The sequence below is a fragment of the Perna viridis genome, chromosome 6, assembly GCF_037379345.1.
Source record: "Perna viridis isolate PV_CMFRI_1.1 ecotype Kerala chromosome 6, ASM3737934v1, whole genome shotgun sequence".
Lineage (NCBI taxonomy): Eukaryota > Metazoa > Mollusca > Bivalvia > Mytilida > Mytilidae > Perna > Perna viridis.
Genome location: NC_142450.1, coordinates 41,889,895 through 41,909,809, shown reverse-complemented (window position 1 = coordinate 41,909,809; position 19,915 = coordinate 41,889,895). Strand labels below are relative to the sequence as shown.

At 32.7% G+C, this 19,915-nt stretch overlaps 2 protein-coding genes across 3 annotated transcripts in view; both read left to right on the top strand.

Annotated features, from left to right (window-relative positions):
- LOC148615026 (adhesion G protein-coupled receptor G6-like) overlaps window positions 1-7,000 on the top strand; it is a 69,368-nt gene extending 62,368 nt beyond the window's left edge. For both annotated transcript variants that reach the window (XM_088589621.1, XM_088589622.1), the window contains 7 exons: window positions 103-226; window positions 1,044-1,188; window positions 1,698-1,773; window positions 2,284-2,681; window positions 2,954-2,980; window positions 3,243-3,326; window positions 6,427-7,000. In XM_088589621.1, coding sequence (XP_088445747.1) covers window positions 103-226; window positions 1,044-1,188; window positions 1,698-1,773; window positions 2,284-2,681; window positions 2,954-2,980; window positions 3,243-3,326; window positions 6,427-6,497 — 925 coding nt within the window. In that variant the 3' untranslated portion in view covers window positions 6,498-7,000. The remainder of the gene's footprint in view (window positions 1-102; window positions 227-1,043; window positions 1,189-1,697; window positions 1,774-2,283; window positions 2,682-2,953; window positions 2,981-3,242; window positions 3,327-6,426) is intronic.
- A 3,253-nt stretch (window positions 7,001-10,253) lies between these two features.
- Window positions 10,254-17,513, top strand: LOC148615025 (allograft inflammatory factor 1-like). The gene is made up of 6 exons (XM_088589620.1): window positions 10,254-10,400; window positions 10,632-10,693; window positions 11,118-11,184; window positions 13,280-13,321; window positions 13,776-13,938; window positions 16,326-17,513. The coding sequence occupies exons 1-6, from the start codon at window positions 10,364-10,366 to the stop codon at window positions 16,408-16,410; spliced, it is 456 nt and encodes a 151-aa protein (XP_088445746.1). The 5' UTR covers window positions 10,254-10,363; the 3' UTR covers window positions 16,411-17,513.
- Window positions 17,514-19,915: the final 2,402 nt, after the last annotated feature.

Here is a 19,915-nt window from a genome sequence, read left to right as displayed (position 1 = left end):
AAGGTTCATCATATTCCAAGCAAATGTAGCTAAAACATTGAAAGGAGAAATGAAATTCTGATCTTTGCATATTTTATCATTATTTTCGTGATTTCGTTACAGAAAGCTGAGGACTAATAACCCATCAAAGATATTGATCAACCTTTGCATAGCATTGGCAATAACAAATGTTATATTCCTTATCGGTATGCAGGAGTATACGTTAGATAATGAAATCGGATGTAAGGTATGCTATCTACTACAAATTCTTAATTTTAAATGTTATTTAGTAAAATTACATCCCTAAAGTTTTTTGCTCAATATATCTCTTATTAAATGAGGGGAAATAATATAGTTACCGAACTGATAAACTCTAGGCAAACGTCAGTAGAAAATTCCGTATTACAAACGGAAATATCAGGGTGAAAACCGTAAATTTAAAGACCACCGCAATGATCCCGACAAGGTACAGGCATTTCCTGTAGAAATGGTATGTCAAACGTGGTTTAATAGAGCAAGGAACCTTCCATAACGATTAAATACCACTGGGTCAATTTGAAACTTTGAAATTAATTTTAACATAATTAAGACACTTTTTGGTAGTATCTGTTGTATCAATTGGTAATGAAACGAGACTATATCATAGAGATGTGATTTCCCTCGTACAAATGAAAACATCATAGTTATCACTAGTGAAACAGATGGGAACGGAAAAACGTAAACTTATAATCGTGTTAAAATTACTAAAGATTCAATCAGCTCCTTCCCCACAGAATCTGCGCAGAAATCTATGAAAAATTGGCTTCATTTTCTTTTACCATTATATAAATCAAAGCACTATTCAAATATAGTGTTCACAATACTGTTTTACATGGCGAATGTAATTTAGGTATCAATGATATTGTTTACACGTATACCAGTGTAATACAGCCGTTTTCTTCTACCAATCTATCTTCAACAGAAATAGATTTTACATATTATATAAGACTTTGTCTGCTCTGTTTATTGATATTTTTATTTTTAAATTGTATGTAATGAACAATTCATGTAGTTAATTGTTGTAGATTGTAGCAGTAACTTTACATTATGTATTACTGTCAGCTTTATGCTGGATGTTAGTGGAAGCATTCTACATGTATCTAGCACTCATTAAAGTGTTTAATACTTACTTTTCCCATTTCCTACTGAAATGCTGCCTTTTTGGTTGGGGTAAGTTTGATGGTAACATTATAATACTATAAAGTATTAATGAATTAAATGTACATAGTTTATGCAGAAGGAGAGCTAACTGACTAACCTTATTTTTTCTCCTACGAGATAGGAAAAGCCAGCTTTATCACGTTAATCATGGATAAGTATAACTCAGGAAAAAGGCTCAGTTGTTCAATTTAATTTCTCAAGATGCCACACGTTTTATGGTTTTAATATCAAATTAATAAACATAGCTTCATCAATATACCAATACCTGTTAATGACCAGTTCTGTTTTCTTTCTCCAATGGGAGTAATAAATTCCAGAAATATTTATAGACATTTGCCAAATACCGTGTAATATCCACAATGAGGTCAAATTTATTATTCATTGATAAAAATCTCATTAAGGGAATTATATTCTAAAAAAATATTTCCGATAATTATGTTTTATTCACCGTAATGGAAGTTAAACCTTGAATGTATGATATACTTCAGTTTCATGACAAAGTTATTATTATTATCAAGGTGTTCCATTGGTTGTCGTTGGTGTGACGCTTGGTGTCAACTCTACCAATAACTATGGCCAACAAAACGGAGGAATGTACGTAACTCTATAAATATTAAATACAAAAGACACTTTTTTCCCAGTCAAGTAGTTTCTTTTAACGCCATTGTTCGATAAATATTATAAAGTTTCAATGTTTAATGTATAAACTAGATAGTTGACATAATGTATAGTCTTACAACGCGTTTTGATCAATGATAACTTTTGTAGCGTTTCCCAACGCAAGTAGAATCAAACTGGAATTATTTGTTGAACACATGAACTACATATCATATACCATTTAAGCGAAAAAACGCCATTTGTCAATATATATAAATGGTAAAAAAGAGAAACCGACTTTAAAACTATTAAAATACTTGTCCTTTAAACTAAAATGTGGCCGTTAGTAATATGTAGATTTATAAATATAAAAGAAAATATACCTTAAAACATAACTCCTGCGAAGGTAGTTAGAATCTTTTTCTTAATGTCAGATTGAAGTGTTTTCGGAAACATCTTTTGGGATGTTTTATTGTTATCATATACACTTATTATCATTTTTTATAGATGTTGGTTATCGCCTACACCATTTTATGCAGCATTCCTTGCTCCAGTTGGACTTATTCTTTTACTTAACTTTATTACATTCGTAGTTGTTTTTCGAACTATTATTAGAGGATCGGGCAAGAAAATTGTCAAATCTGACAGCAAAACCAACGTTTCTCAACGGTTAAAAGGAGCTGTAGCTTTGATAGTGCTTCTCGGTCTTACATGGGCATTTGCAATATTCGCCATTGGTGATGGAGGAGTAATATTTCAATATCTCTTCACCATTTTCAACTCATTGCAAGGGTTGTTTATTTTCATATTCAACTGCTTGCTGAAGACGGATGCCCAGAATGCATGGAAGAGGAAGCTTCGCCGGGGCCCATCAAAATATTCTGGTCCGACTATTAGCAGCAAAGGTACAGATATGTTGGCTTAAAAGTTTCGACGAATGTACCCCCTGAATAGAAAAATATTACCATTGTCACTGTATAAAATCCTTTTGAAATCAATGGTAATAATTTGATGAACTGAGTAAAGGGGATTTTATTTAAATATGGTCACACTGAATTATTCATAAATAAAAATTGTATTGTCTTGTACAGAAAAACAATGAAATCTTTTGAACTTAGATTGCGAAACTAGTCAATTTGCTTGATTTGCATTTTGATTTAATTTATTTTACTTTCAGATAGAAGCAGCGATCTCCGAAGCAGAGGTAAGGAATAATGAACCATTTAAAAACAGTTTTAACATTTTAGTTTTGAATAGAAGGTTTTTTACAACTGCAATCTTAACATCCTCCTATTGGTCTTAAGCACGGATAAGTTATTTTGTTTTGTTTTGGGATCCAGTTAGTTCGCCCCGGAAACTGGAATCACATTAATGTGTTATTAGAATCATATTTACATATATATATAAATCTACACATATTATATTGTTGTTTTTCCAATACAACCCAGTCTTTTTTTTTTTTACAGATTCTCATTCCAATACTTATACGTCAGAGGTGGTTGATAATAAAAAAGATTTCACAGATATATCTAAAGAAATAGATGCAGCATGTAGGTTTAGATATGTTTTTACATCACGTCATGGGAAAAGTTAAACTAGTTTTGTGACTGTAATCCTTTTGCTGTTAAGAAGGTATCAACCCAAAAACCAGGCATAGGGTGGCACATGACAAATTTTGTTTTCATAAAATGTTCACCCATTTCACTTCACAAGTGCATCCTTCCTGAAAGTTTAATGTTTAATTTGGATTTACTGCAACGATAAAAGAGAAATAAATTCGTAGAAAGCATTGAAATTCTCGAAAAAAGTCTTTAATTTGAGTATAATTGTTAGGGAACTTTAAAATAATTTTTCGAACCACCCATTGTCGATTCAAAACAAACATTATATTGGAAAAAAAATCATTGACACTCATATCATAGAATCTGCTTGATGTTTACATTGACAGCCTCTTAAAGAGTAATACATATTTTGTTTATTTCATCCGAGTACCACGTTAAGTGTGACGGCTTGTGTGACAATACTTATATTGAGCTTCGTGTCTCATTTGAAACGGAATTAATCTAGTTGGATTAATGATTTATGAATTTGATTGATAGTCTGAAATCAGAGACCTTCTGGATCTGCTTTCATTTTAGTTCACCTGGCCGTAGGCCACGTGAGCTATTGTTATCACTTGGCGTCCGTCGTTGTCGTTGTCGTCGCCTGTCGTCGTCATTAACAATTTAGCATGATTGTTCTTTGAGGTATCTTTCTAAGTTGACTGTCCGGATTTTTGATCTATGGAAAATCCTGGCTATCGTTACTAAAAATGGAACATAAGGGTCAAACAGCAATTTTTGCATTTATCTCCAAAACCGTTAGGCTTAACTAAGTTCTGACATTGAATAAATATGTTCAGCATTATGAGATATATCTGTGTTCTAATTTACTAATTTTGGTGAAAATACTGTAGGAATAATGGCCGCTGAAATAGATTTTTTTGTCGTTTTTCAATTGTACAACTTTGAAAATCTTCTTCTCTGAATCCATACGACTAAATGTATTGAAAGTTGGCCTATTTTTTAGGGTATTCTGCACAAAATGATCATTTAAAATATTTCATCATTAAAAAACATGGCCGTCGTTACCATAATAGAACATAGAGGTAAAAATGCATTTTTACTATTTTTTATCTCAATAATAGAAGTTATAATGAAGATGAAAGCTAATCGTTAGATAAACAGGATATTCTAAGTTTTGAAGTATCGAAATTATATTTAGGTGGCCATGTTCAGAATGGCTGCCATTTGGCGTCTATTTTCACCAGTTGCTGAGATTCCAATGATTTTCAGGTTTCTTTAGAAAACATTGTGTTCTAAATTGAATGGTTATGATGAAAGTTTGTTCTAGGCGCCCATTTTCCCCGCTAATTTTTAATAAATGTTTGATTTTAAAGATATTTGGTATATACAGTAAACATGGCCTCCTGAGTAGATGATGAAAATGTTGTATAGCCATGGTTTAACTTCATTTTATGTTCTTTTTCAGTAAATATATAATGGGGTAATGCGTCTTCAGACCAGGTGGAATAAAAGGGGACAGGGAACCCCTGCCCAATTTTTTCCAGCGGTTGTTAAACACTCTGAAGACATTTCCCAACATTTTACAGTGCCTTAGATACATAGATGAACTTGCAGTATTCATCAATATATGCTCTTTTTCAGCAACGTTTTGTCAAACATTGTAATAACACAGCATGATACCTTTTCTTACCTAATATTGCATAATATGTCAGGTGTGCGATCCAGGCTCTTCGAGGGCCATTTCTTTAATCAACAATTAATAAGGTTTTAATCACTAATGGCTTAAACATTTCAATTTACACTTGAAATTGTGTTAATTTAGGAAACTTTCATCTGTTACATACATTCCTTTTTCAATGTTAAGTCGAAACATATTTAACTTTAATAGACAAAATAATAAATAGACAAAGGTGAAATGTATAAGAGATTAACAACCCGATCAAATAAACAAGACAAACAGTTACAAATTCGGAAGTGATCTTTTCAATATACCGATTTTTGACGACCAAGAGAGTACAAACGCAATAGTTACAATCAATTGTATTTATTTAACGGCATTCAATTCAGGACAGATAACGGTATATAGTACATAAAACAAACCACAAAACAGAAGACTTGCTTCATACATGTTTATTATCATAAACACAACAACATTATTAGACGTATAAATATACAATAAAACAATTTGATATATCGTTTGCTATATACTCATATAACGCACTGTCATTCCGTTTTATTTCTTAAAAAGATGTAGATGTTTGTCCCTAGATTAAAATTACATATATTGGTAATGGATCACTACTGAGTAAACATCATCAATGACATGTTGATATTATTAATGCTTAGTACATTGTTAAAAGGTGGAAAGAATGTAGAATTTTTCACTCGGATGAACTTTCAATTTTCAAGAGTTTAATCCCTTTTTGCATTACTTATGATATCTCAACATGGATAAGACAGGAAAATTGTGGATTTTGTTATTGATTTAGCAATCATTTCATATTCAATGTTACATATTTTGTGATGCACGAGTAGAAATATTTTAATTCATAACACAGTTTGTTTCTCTTTCTAACATAAAAATGAACCACTTTCAAGATAAAAATTTCAACATCAGTGCAGTGTAGATTTATTCTTTTAGTTTATGTTGAAATAGTGTATCCTATATTCAAAACAAGTATATAAAAGTCCACGAAAATACAATTCAAATAAGATTAAACCATCATAATTTCAAAAAACATCTTACAATTACATGCATAGCTATTATGGTTGAACATCATTTATTACATTACGACAGGTATTTTGCAAGAATCTTAAGGTACTCACTTGTACGAAACACCTCCGGTTTGTACTCGATTTTGTGGTGGGGTTCGTGCTCCTAGATTATTGTGTATTTTTTATTTATTTTTCTTTGTTTTTTTTCTCATTATCTGTCCTTGTCAATTTCAGTGTTCTCGTATGTGTTTTTGCCTATGAATTCTTCTGCTTGATATCCCCTTCTTATTAGCACTTCGGAAATGCTTGTCTTGTAAACGTAAAACTTACAATTGAGTTATACATTATGGATATTCTGTATTTGTTTTAGATCCTGAAGCACGAGCTAAAGTCAAGACTAATTCCAGACGTTATCCGTCGTATTCAGAGTCCAATACGTGATGATGGTGTTGCTCGACTTTCTTAAATAGAGATTATTATTGTGTACTTACTTTTTTCACCTGAATCTGTGATCATGCGGATTTAGAATAGCTCGTTATTTCAGTTTAATGACGTTCGAGGAAGGATGTTTATTTTATCTGTATGCTCAATTTTCGATTTCATTATCAATATCCATGATTATTGTTCTTACCCATTGTATTTAAGGCTGTTATGCAATGCTCTATACAAGTAAGCTAAGAAATATATATCATACTTATATTTTGAATTGGTATTCTGAACAGTTAAAAAGTTTGGGGTTTTTTCACTCAGATGACATCACAGAATAATCTATGAAATCATTGTTGTCTCCCTTTACTATTGTTGTATGGATATGTTGTAAACTATTGTTGTCTTGGCCATGAAAATGAACGGACAATTTTGTGTACGGATATTGTATTATCAAAATATAGGCAGATGGTGTAATTAAAATGTTATACAAGGCGTTCAAATATATCTCAAGGAAAGATTTTTGTTCCTTTTTTCGACGTTTTTTGCGCCTGAATATAGCTGAAATATTGCTGCTCGGGCGTTAAACCCCAACAAACAAAACTATTTTTAATGTTATTTCTTTCAAAAATCTTCTCTTCTACTACACCAACTCGACCCAAATTTGGTATGAATGTTCCTTGGGGTATCCTGAATAAATTGATGTGACGACTCTATTCGCTACACTGCTCCATCGGATCAAATTGATACAGGGAAGATACATAAACGTATAGAAAGGTCTGAAAAATTCCCAACGATGTTAGAACTGTCAATTTGATCCGATGGAGCAGTGTAGCGAATAGAGTCGTCACATTCTAAGACGTTTGTATAATATTGATTTGTTGTGACATGCATCATTAATTTGATCCTCTACCCTACATAATAACATCTAAAATGAACTGTCCCGTACTACCATACATCGTGTACTAAGTTACAGCCCTAGATTAATCCTACGAGGAGGAATGACCCGGCCAGCGAAAGCTATATTTTTATATAGCCTAGCTGGCCGAGTGGTCTAGTGCGCTGGACTTGGTGCAGACGGTGTTGCCATAGATGTCACAACGGTACGAGTTCGAGTCCCGCGGAGGGAGCGACCAAAAATTTGCATCGCAAATTTGACAGTTCTAACATCATTGGGAATTTTTCAGACCTTTCTATACGTTTATGTATCTTCCCTGTATCAATTTGATCCGATGGAGCAGTGTAGCGAATAGAGTCGTCACATTCTGAGATGTTTATACATATATATATATATTCTTAAGTTACTCTTTAAAAATCATGGTCGGATTTGAATTCAGGAAAAATTGTGTTTGATCCTTTCTGTCCTTAAAAAGTTATCTACTTGTGTGGTGAGGCTATAACTAGTAAGACAACAATTACATGTTAGTGTTGTTCTGTTGGAATGATAAACAGGTCGTGCTTACTGCATATACATACAACGTCTAAGAATGTGACGACTCTATTCGCTGCACTGCTCCATCGGATCAAATTGATACAGGGAAGATAATGTAAACTTACAGAAAGGTCTGAAAAATTCCAAACGATGTTAGAACTGTCAAATTTGCGTTGCAAATATTTGGTCGTTCCCTCTGCGAGATTCGAACTCGTACCGCTGTGACATTAATGGCAACACCGCCTGCACATTCCTCCTCGTAGGATTAATCTAGGGTTGTAAATTAGTACACGATGAATGGCAGTACGGGACAGTTCATCTAGGTGTATTGTGTAGGATTTAGGATCAAATTAATAATTTTCAGACCCTTATATAAAATTAGTCCATCTACGTCAAATTTGATTAAGTTTATTTAAACAAGCCAAAACGTTCTAAAGCTTGTTATGCAATCATACATCTATATTTTAGTAAAATGTTTCTGATCATTAACTCAGCAGAATCAAAGGAACAAGTGAGGCTATGCCATCACAGTGCATCCATCGCCGGTCGTCTGTAATCTTTTGTCATTTTGTTTAACTACATGAAAGCTACTTAAATAATTTTGGGTTGCACTAATTAACTGTTATGATGAAAAGGAAAAAAATTACTTTCGATGTAATTTTGAATAACTTTCGGAAATATTAAATAAAAACTTTTTTTTTTTCTGAAATATTAGGCAGTTTAAAACTGACAGGAATAATAAATAGGCAAGATATTATAATAAAAAATTAAGTATAAGTGATCCTTTTTTGTTCATTTATTCAAGATTTGTTTTAGTCAAATTGTGACGAAATGATGTGTGGAATAAAATATATGTTGGTGGGTAACTCCCCATGTTCACTTCGCTTTTCAGTGGTATTTTAAACGTTGCTTAACACTCTCTAAGGATCCTGGAACAACATTGATTATCTCTTGCAAGCAATACACAGCCTAGAATAATTCGCACCTCATCTTTTATTATACGTTGGAACTGATATTTAAATGTCATTGTCTCTCTTTTTTATGTGGCATGGTAATTTTAAACAAAGATGCTTTACAAATTGATACGTTTTTTTTTCTAGAAAATATAGAAACGCATTCTGTGTCACGAATTTTAATTTAGATACAGAGCTTGCTATAAGTGATTATCGTGAATAACCAAAATATGATCACTCGTGCCAAGAACGCATTAAGATTTAACTCTTGCGCGGAAGAAGTCCCGCATACGCGTTAAATCTAGGCGTTCTTTGGCACACGTGATCATATTTTGGTTATTCGCTCTTTCCAATTAATTGACCTATTATTGATTAACCTTTTTCTTTAAAAAGCCAAAACGTTTTACTCTAATGAAATTCCAACGAGGTCCTGTTTAGAACTACAAGTAAAGATACATAAGTTAAATATTTGAATATGACATTTTTAATTAACCTTTAACTTAATTTAAACTGATCTCGCGTTTTCAGTTTTTCTCTCACACATTATTTTCAAACTGTGTACTACGAATTTGTTCAAATTATTTTCTTACAAATGCTAAGAACTACGCTACTTTTACAAATTGAGATTTTTATTATTTTTAAAAGCAGACGATGTTAACAAAGATAGCTGATAGCTGAGTTTGACCCGTAACGCATTAAAACAGATGAGCACAGTTCTGTCCCATGCATGCGGTCATCATCAAATTTATAAGTTGTATTATACAAGTTAATATCCAACCCATTTTTATTTATCGGCAATAGCGACTGTACACTTATTTGTGCTTGCTAACTCGGTCTGCTATTTCTGTCTTAAGGTAGGCACTGTCCTAATAGATATAATTCGATATCTTCCTTAGACAATGTTGAAGCCTTTCTACTTGACAACTGTTGAAATTGTGTATATTTATCATTGTAATGTGATGGTACAAACAAATCTTTGTAATAATACATGATAAAAATATAAAGTTTATAATCAAAATGCATACACATATAAATAAATGAAAATGAGCAAGTCTGAGTGGACTAATTACCATGAGATATGATTCAGATATGTACAGTTATAATGGCCAGTCAAGATTCGGACAGTGATATGCCCGAAATCAGCGAATGCCAGGAAGGAATCAAGGAATGCCTAATAACCTACGGTGATTATGTGTTTAACATTGCATTGTAATCTGCAAATAAACCATTATTGTTTAGTTTAATGATATTATGCTGTGTTTTCGCAACTGTGGAAAAGCGTCAATCTTTTCTCTTGAATATGGCTTTATCTAATCCTATTCTATTTAAATTCTTCATTATACTGCTAAGTATGTATTTATGTGAAGTATACATTTATGTTGAAAATTGATGCGACAGGAAATGAAGCAAAGTTAAAATGTTAAGTACTAAACTAGACCAGGAAGAATTTTATTGCAGACAGTTACGCGTTCTTTTAGGTTTGTAGATATAAAATAATGGAGAAACCGAAGCTAGATCCAAGCGACTATCAAGGTAAAAAAGTGTTTATTGTACTTTGTAAATTTTAGAATTAATTATTTCACATTTCCCTGAAGAATAATACAGATTGTATTAGAAATCAAGGGAAGCCTCTCGTGTATATTGTAAAAACTAACGTTAGATTTAAATATTTAAGTTTCAATTTGCTAAACAAGAATAATTGTATACTATATAGTTGATCAAATCTAGTGAACGTATTTTTTAAAACATTTATTACATTTGTAGGTGGAAAAGCGTATGGGGTTCTTATGGAGGAGAGAGAAAAGGCGTTTGAGGAAATCAATCAGGTATTCCCACTATTGTAATACGCGATTTCTAGACACTAATACTAAAGTACATTTGTTCGTATTTTGTTGTTGTTGATGTTGTTGTTCGTTTGTTTTTACTGGTTGTGTTTTCCTGCTTAGATTGATTTTTTCATTTGAAATTTATCAACATGACGTTTATAAACAATAAATAGAATCACTAGTATCGACACGATAAAACTCAACGGAAACGTTACATATATACATACACATTAACTATATTAGAAGTAATCTAATTTCTTACTTCCTATTTGATCAAAACTGAATGAATTGAAGGAAGATTTTGTTGGTTTTATACAAGAATACGTTGATCATTGGATATGATTAATTAGAATATTTTACCGCGGTTATTTCTATAGAAATAATTATAGCAAGTAAATAACTGAACGAGAATTTCTTTTGATAGGAGTTCATTTCAGATGAAAAATATAAAGATGTAGAAGATTTAGAGACAAAACTACAGTCATATAAAAGTTAGTAAAGTAAAAAAACATACTGAATCCAATTATAGCATGACCTAGTAGAGGACGACCAAAAATAAGGGGGGACTGATGAGTGTAATGATTTAACAGGAGGATAAATGGGATACAACAAGGTAATAGGTTTGTATTGAAGAGTAAGTGTGTCACGACAAAGTAAATAGAGTATAGTGAAGAGAAAGTGTGTCATGGCAAAGTAAATGGAGTGTTGTGAAGAGAAAGTGTGTCACGACAAAGTAAATGGAGTGTAGTGAAGAGAAAGTAGGGTACGACTAGGTACAAATGTAACAGGTGCGTACTGAAAGACAAGTGAGATACGTCAAGGTAACAGGTGTGTACTGAAATACAAGTGGGGTGCGACAAGGTATACTGTGAAGTAACACGCTTTCTGATTGGGTAAAAAAATGTGTCCATCATTTCATAGACCAAATTTTGTAACGTGACTATGACGTCAGCAACAATTTTCCGACGCAGTCGGTATAGTTTGGCTATTTAACCCTTTGATCTCAGAGGACGCTCTTCCATGTAAACTCAAGTCACCTGATCGAAATTCTGCTTCCCCATTGGCCAGATACTGATAACTTAGTGGTGTTCGAGAAAAAAACTGTATCGGAAATTAAAATTGCGTGCCATGTTATTTCCTGAATGAAATGTAGAAAATAATAAGTAAAAGGAACAACCTTTACTGCGTCCGCTATCTTTTTTAAAGATAGTATTTGTTTAATGATTTACTCGTCGAATTTTACTACTAAAATCAGAAAGAATCCCTACAATATTTTTCGGTCTATTTGAAATAATCTCAGTGCCCGTGGTGCACACATGAAAGTAACCTTTAGTGTTAACTACATATTTAAGTTATTTCTTCATAGACCGAACAAATATAGTAGTCGATAATGTATATCTCTAGCTGTCTCATTTTCATGCGTCAGTATAGCTATTAGATTATCTTGTTACAAAGTATACAATGAACTATAAGAATCATTTTGTCGTTTGTTTTTATCAATATTGCATCTTTTTGGTATAGAACAGTATTGGTAATTTTTAAACGACTTCACGTTACTACCTTTCGCTCTTTTCTTGTTTTTTTTTTTTAAAGTTGTCATTTTATCTTATTTGAATATTAAATTAGCCAAGAGTAATCAAGGGAACCAAGGTTATAGTGGTAATCAAAAGAATGTAATCCAGGAACAAAGACCAGACATGGAAAACAGACATACACAACAAAGAACATAAAGTAACTAAAATCATACATACAAAGTAACAAAAGCAAATGAGCAACTCGCACTTCACTAAAAACTGGGAGCATGGACCAGGTGTACCGGTAGGGTAAGCGACCTCTGCTTTTCTAGAAACACCCGCCGAGTTGCTCATAAAAAGTCAAGTCACCATAACGATCCATGAGTTCATGATGACGACAATAAAACTTCTGTAGTGATGACTTCAATCTTGTAGACACATAACCCTGTTCCAAAATCTTGTTGTACAAATAGATGTCTCAAATAGATTCACTCGATGATAACTAATTTTAAATATGTAAAATCCGTACAATTATAAATAACTTCGGAAATAAAGAAAAGGAAGGGGGGCTAGGTCACATCACCTTCATTGTATTATCAGAAATCTCAATTATTTCCTTATATTTTTACACCATGCAAACTAACAAAAAGGAGTATTTCAACCTGTTGAAATCTTAGTTTAAACTTTGTTTAGTATTTTTTCTTTTATTAATTACCGACTGAATAAAAAAATAAAGGTTGTTTGCTATGATACGAAATGTTATACGAACATATGAATATACATGATAAATAGTTAGTAGCTATATCTCTACTACTACCTTTACCTTGATATGTTGTGGATATCATTGACAAGTTATTAGTTTTCGTTTTGGTTTCCTTTCTTTTTTTTCCCTATTCGGATAACACCATTATTTCTTGATACTAGTATTTGAAACAGGATGCTGGTTCTTTGTTTGTGTACAGTTTTATACAATTCATATCATAAGGTATGAAATTGAGACTACTCCTGTTCTATTGGCAATCGTGTATGTTTTGAATTCTTCCTATCATAGTATTTCTCTCTTGTTTTACAGGTAAATTTCTCGAGTTCGATTTGGACACGTCAGGAGATATCGGTATATCCAATTTATGATATTTTATAGAATGCTTTTAAAAGCGATAAATCAAAAGATTCAGCAAAAATATTTAAGTGTAAAAAATGACAATTCAAAGACATATCGCCTAAACGTGAAAACATGAGAAAGAGATGATCTACATTCACACTGTAGTGAACAGGATAAGATATATTTATAAAACTGAAAATAAGGAAAACAAGACATCAAACAAAAAAACTAAAGGGTTTACAATGTGGAATGCAACATATATTTGGTTTAGACATGGCGTGCTCCGGTAAGGAAAGCATGTTCTGTACATATCAGCTGCACATGTCACGTTGTAAGCCCTTAAAATCCAATGATCAACGTATTTCAGTTACGACCCAGTACTTATTACAAAATATTACTCACGTTTGAATTGTCTGTATTTCAACCCCCTAAAAATCAACAAAGTTAATTGAAGTTTGATTTATAGATCATATGGGATTAAAACAAATGCTGGAAAAGTTAGGCCAGGCCAAAACCCACCTTGAACTAACCAAAATCATTAAAGAAGTTGACACAACGGGCTCTGGAACTATAAATTATAGAGAATTTCTTTGGATGATGCTTGGTGGAAAAAATTCCATTTTAAGATTGTGAGTTCTTTATATCATATTGTACAGTATAATTAATTTCCTAAACCATATAGAACTTGACCATATACTTCATAGTTGACAAGTCTAACAAATGAACTATTTCAATAACCACGTTCATAATCTAAGCAAATTGCCTCTATAACTTAAAAGATGCAATGTATTAAATACGGTTTTAATATTTATTTTTGGGATTGGTGCGTTATAAAAAGTAGAAATACTTTTTCCTTTTTGTAATGGAGGGTAGAAAAAAATAGTTTGTTTTGTCATTAAAACTAAATTAACCACATAAAAGATAAAAATCTACACAAGATTAGCCAAACCCTTAGTTTGGTGATACAGTCAAACCTATCGTCAAGTTGCCTTCAAAATGAAAGCAAGGCCATGGACACACAAGAACATTTCACGATAATGACCAGCTGGGGATTTAGATTTATGCCCCTTTAATAACACGCAGAACTTTGCGATTCACACGTGCATGTGAAAAAGTCACACTTCTTTATGTTTAATTATATGTACAACAAAAAATCAAGGATATGGTTCCTCAATGAAATAAACATAATAGTTTTTGGACAGTGGAATTGACTGCAATAGCGATAATGACCTCGCCTGTTGCTCGGTCATTATCGTCTTAGTCAATACTATTGTCCCGTGGGCAGTCTAAATATAACGACCAGTTTATCAACAACTATTATATAAACAGAATTCACTAAATAGCCCGAGGGATATTGTAATAATAGTCTTAACAAAGGTTATTTGCTGGTTACAAGTGGTTGCTAAGATAGATTTGATTTTATTATTATATAGTAATAAATATTTTCTATTCAAATCGTGCAAAGGCATGCAATATATCCCGGTATTTGCACGCAAACTTTCATTCGTATCCGGGAAAATTCGGAGACGTTCCGAATACGTTTTGATGACGTGATGACTTTTCATTCAGAATTGTCAACTTTCCTTTCATCTGTGGCAACATCCCTTCGGCTCCTGCGTATGGAGTGTTCATATCACAACTTATACGTTATGCCAGAGCTTGCCGAAACTACGCAGACTTTTTGAATCGCGCTAGAGCTCTAACAAATAGGCTTTTGATTACCGCTATAACCTTGGTTCCTTCGATTACTCTTTAAATTTATTGCACTGTTGTCGTCTTGTAAAAAAATGACTGAACGTTATATTGACAGGTTGTTATAAAAATGGCAATTACCTCTTTAAATGGGTCAACATATTTCCGTGTTTGGTGACAGCTATTGTGATTCCATTTTTCTTTCAAATAATACAAACCAAAAAGGCATTACTTTCAATTTTACTACAATTTATCAAACATTCATAAATTCATATTGCACTAGTTCATATATTTATTGTGTATCATATTTGAACTAGTGCATTAAAACACATACAACGTTGTCAAATGCATTGTATCCAACAAATTAGTATAATGTTAACTGAAATACTTATTACTATATAATAACAAGGTTATTGTATGAGTACTGGTGAATATTGTCACTCGCAGAATATTATATTGCACTCGCAAGTTCGTGCAATATAATATTCTGCTCGGGACAATATTCACCAGTATTCATGAAATAACCCTATAATATCATATGTTTAGATTAAAATATAACTTTTTTGTACATGCATTATAAGTGTTTGGTTAAACGCTATATTGTCTACCCTATATCACACACCTATATCTACATCCCGTACCCTATATCACACCCCTAGACCTATATCCAATATCCCATACCCTATATCACACATATAGACCTAAATCCCATACCATATATCGCTCCTCTAGACTTGTATCGCATACCTTATATCGCTCCTCTAGACTTGTATCGCATACCTTATATCGCTCCTCTAGACTTGTATCGAATACCTTATATCGCTCCTCTAGACTTGTATCGAATACCTTATATCGCTCCTCTAGACTTGTATCGCATACCTTATATCGCTCCTCTAGACTTGTATCGAATACCTTATATCGCTCCTCTAGACTTGTATCGCATACCTTATATCGCTCCTCTAGACTTGTATCGAATACCCTATATCGCTCCTCTAGACTTGTATCGCATACCCTATATCGCTCCTCTAGACTTGTATCGCATACCTTATATCGCTCCTCTAGACTTGTATCGCATACCATATATCGCTCCTCTAGACTTGTATCGAATACCTTATATCGTACCCTTCACAAACTATACTTGAAATATGGTTATAATATATGATATAATGAACATGACAAGTTAAAATCTGTATCATATGATATAGGAGTCTCGGGTTGATACAGCATGTGATACAGATTTTGACATGTAATACTCAATATGTATTACGTATTCCTTCTGGTACTGTATAAGCTATGTGATAACATTTCTATCGTTTCATTCCAGAATATTGTTCTTCGAAAATGCTGGTAAAGAAGCAGAGAAACCCCAAGGTGTAGCACCAAAGCGCTCATTGGAAAGCTTACCATAGGCTTAATAACACAGACACTTCGTAAATTTGTTGTTATCTTCTAAACAATGGACGATATTTTCATTGTTAATGATACTCAATATGATTTAACCCTATTATCGCTGCAGAGAAGAACACTCCCATACCTAAAAATATTAATCCTACATTAATACAATAAACCAGCTTAATTTAGTCAAAAATGAATTGGTCGCTAAGGAAAACTTTTTACCACAGATTACATTTATCGGGAATGTTCCCAGTGTAAAACCTCCCAATTTAGTAATTAAAGTTTTCAAAATGAAGTGAGGGAAACATTTGTTATAGTTCCCTTGACGTAATATATGTTATTATTATATGTTATTAGAAAAGTTTTATGTACATGTTTTGGTGTCTAAGACAATTAATGTAAGTTAAATTGCTGTGTTTCGTTTCAGTAATGTTAGTTGTTCTTTCTTGTTTACATTTTCGTCTTCATTTCTGTCGTTAGATCTACTAAAAGATTTCTTTTTCTTTATTAAATGGCATGTTTTACTGATACAATGGCATAGTAAACAACGATAAAGAGAGGGCGTTAATATGCCGGACACAAAAAAAAAAAAAAAAAAAAAAAAAATACTGATGTCTGAGAGTATTCTTAACTTCCATGGTAACACCAATCAAAGTTTTGGAATTTTTATGAAGTTCAAATATTTAGTATACCCAAACTTAAATATATATTTTAGTATTGTGGCGCTGGAGCCAGAAAACTAATACTAATTATAAAGCTTACATGTTTTGATGACTATTCACAAAATTTAAATCGGAACTATAGCAGCATATACTAATATGATTCTGCCCGGCGTTATTTTTAATATGTAAGTACATCTGACCAAATGGTAGCATCAAATATTTGTTTTCACACTGCATTTGTTCTAAGAACTTATGATGGGAAAATCGATTATAATTAACTAATTTAGGGTGTTGTAAACTTACTTGAAGTGCTTGGTAAATTACATGTTCATGTGGGTTCAAAGTTCAAAGTTTTGATTTTTCACCTTAATACGCTACACTTCCACATAATCTCATAAAACAAAAATTCACGTATCTTATCAAATGGTCATTTAATAAATCGGGATGTGATTATATTTGTTCGAATTCTTTTACGTCATTTTTTTAGTAACGAAAAACATAAAAACTACGTTGATTGGACTTCTTTTGTTATGCTTACAGCACTCAAATTCTTGTTAGACAATATGTTCATACGCTTTGGCGAAACCGTATAGCGACAAGTTATTAGAATTGCCATGCGGACCAATTGTGCACCACTTATTGTGGACCTCTTTCCGTATTATTACGAACCACAGTTTATGGCTAGAATAGATAAAGACCCTTCCAAACAACATTTGGTTAAAATTACTACATCAAGGTTAACGATATCACAAACTCATTAAAACATTCACAATTTTTTTTCAACCGATACAAGGAACTCAATCTCAAATGCAGATGTACTTGTAAAGGATAAATACGTGCAGGTGTCTCTCACCCTTTGTTTTGTGGTAATATTCTACAAAAAGAACGGAATGCTCGATACTCACCCAACAATTCATCTAAACCTTTGAATAGGCTCATTCGTGATGGATATAGTTATGATATTGCTGTCAAATCGTTTAAAATAGCATTTTTGTTATATTCATTGATTCGTCATAAGGTCTTTACATAGAAATTAAAATAATATTTAAAAGCAGTTTTTGGCATGACATTGTTGTGTCCTTATTGTATGACTTATGATGTCCCGTGATTATGGGAAGAATTGATATTGATTTTACATACCATAGGGACATAACACTTTTAGTTACATACCATAGGGACATAACACTTTTAGTAGCTTTAAACGGGTCTGGAGGTGGCATGTCAGTTAACTGCTAATAGTCCTTACTTAAATTTATACTATTACTCAGTTTCTTTATTTCCGTTGTACATGTTGTAACAAGGGACTCAGACCTTTTTGAACCGATTTTAGGGGTGTTTAATTATGCAATATTTTTTTCCAGAGTGGCTAGATTTTAAAGGGAAGGGTTGTGACCACACCAAAGTATTTTAACCCCTGTCGCATTTTTGCGCCTGTCCCAAGTCGAGAATTTCTGGCCTCTCTATGTCTAGTTGTGTTTTCTCCCTTGGTTTATTTTATGTCACTTGAGTATATACGGGTAACACCTTTGCTGTACCTGTGTATAATGATATTTTGGGGCCACTTGTCCCAGCTTGTCATGTGGTACGAGCATTTCCTCGTCGTGCAATGAAGACCAATAGGTGGCCTTGGGCTGACATTTTCATCCCAGTGGGGTCGTTGTCGCTTTGACAAATACACCATACCTATTCTCGTTATATAAGATCAAGATATATCATATATGTTTTTCACTACCCTTAGATCTGTTTGAAGAAATTGCTGAGTAAGATTGATAAGACAAGTATTTTTGTTGATGTACTGTTAAAGCAGAACATTTTTTTCCGAAAAAAAAAGTTGCGAAAATGGATTTTTTTATGGAAGTACATGTTGGCTTTCTAAATGTGTATGGCTGAATATCTTTTAATCTATGAACAATCTGTAATTTGGTAACAATACTTCATTAACTGGCCATAAAAGTAACTTTCTATGAAGGATGTACAAAAAAGCTAAATAGTGGCGGAAATAGTCTCCCGCCTCTCCGTATGGTGTCTATAACGAGCCTGTTAAAGTATATATATAACCTTCCTGGCTGTTTTCACATATTATGATTTATCTTACCGATATAACAATACTTCCTACGCCTTCGTTTTATATTCTTCCTCAGTATTTTTATCAGGTCTTTATCTTGGCGTCTTTTTGTTCTCTTTTTGTTTTTATTTTATCATAGGTAAAGTATTCCCTAAATCCAAGTTTGAACTGCCGCTTTCGTTTCTTTTCTATAGAAAAAAGACACGAAGAGGGTAAAAGACACCTATCCCATCTAACAATACTTTACAATGTTTTTGTTGTTTTGTTTTGTTTTGTTTTTTTTTTGTTTTTGTTTGTTTTTTTTTTGCCTTTTAACGTTTCCATACCTTTCATACGTTTTATTTGAAACGTCGACAACATAAAAAATGTTTCAACTAAGACGCATCAAAGACTCGTCAAAGCAAACGACACTGTCAAAACGGATAGAGAAAATCACAATGTTTAGATCGCATTTCTTTCTATGTTGGTGCTAGCCAATAAATGAAATCGGGTATCAATGCGGATGATGAGACATACGACATATGATACTATCTAGTATTTCGAGTGGGTGTGGGTAAAAGCGTGTCTACGAGCACATATTTCTGCATGTCCGAGTGGTGGTCAGGAGCACATCTATCGCAAAGTTTGCAAGGTTTCAATGTCATTGGAAATTTATTCTTACCTTTATACATATTGTTTTCGAAAATGTTTTTGTACAAAATGTTAAATTGGTACGTGACACTCCAAATAAAATACTCTGTCTGCCTGTGGTAATATTTGGTTGTTTTTTTTTCAATGATAAAAAAAATCGCG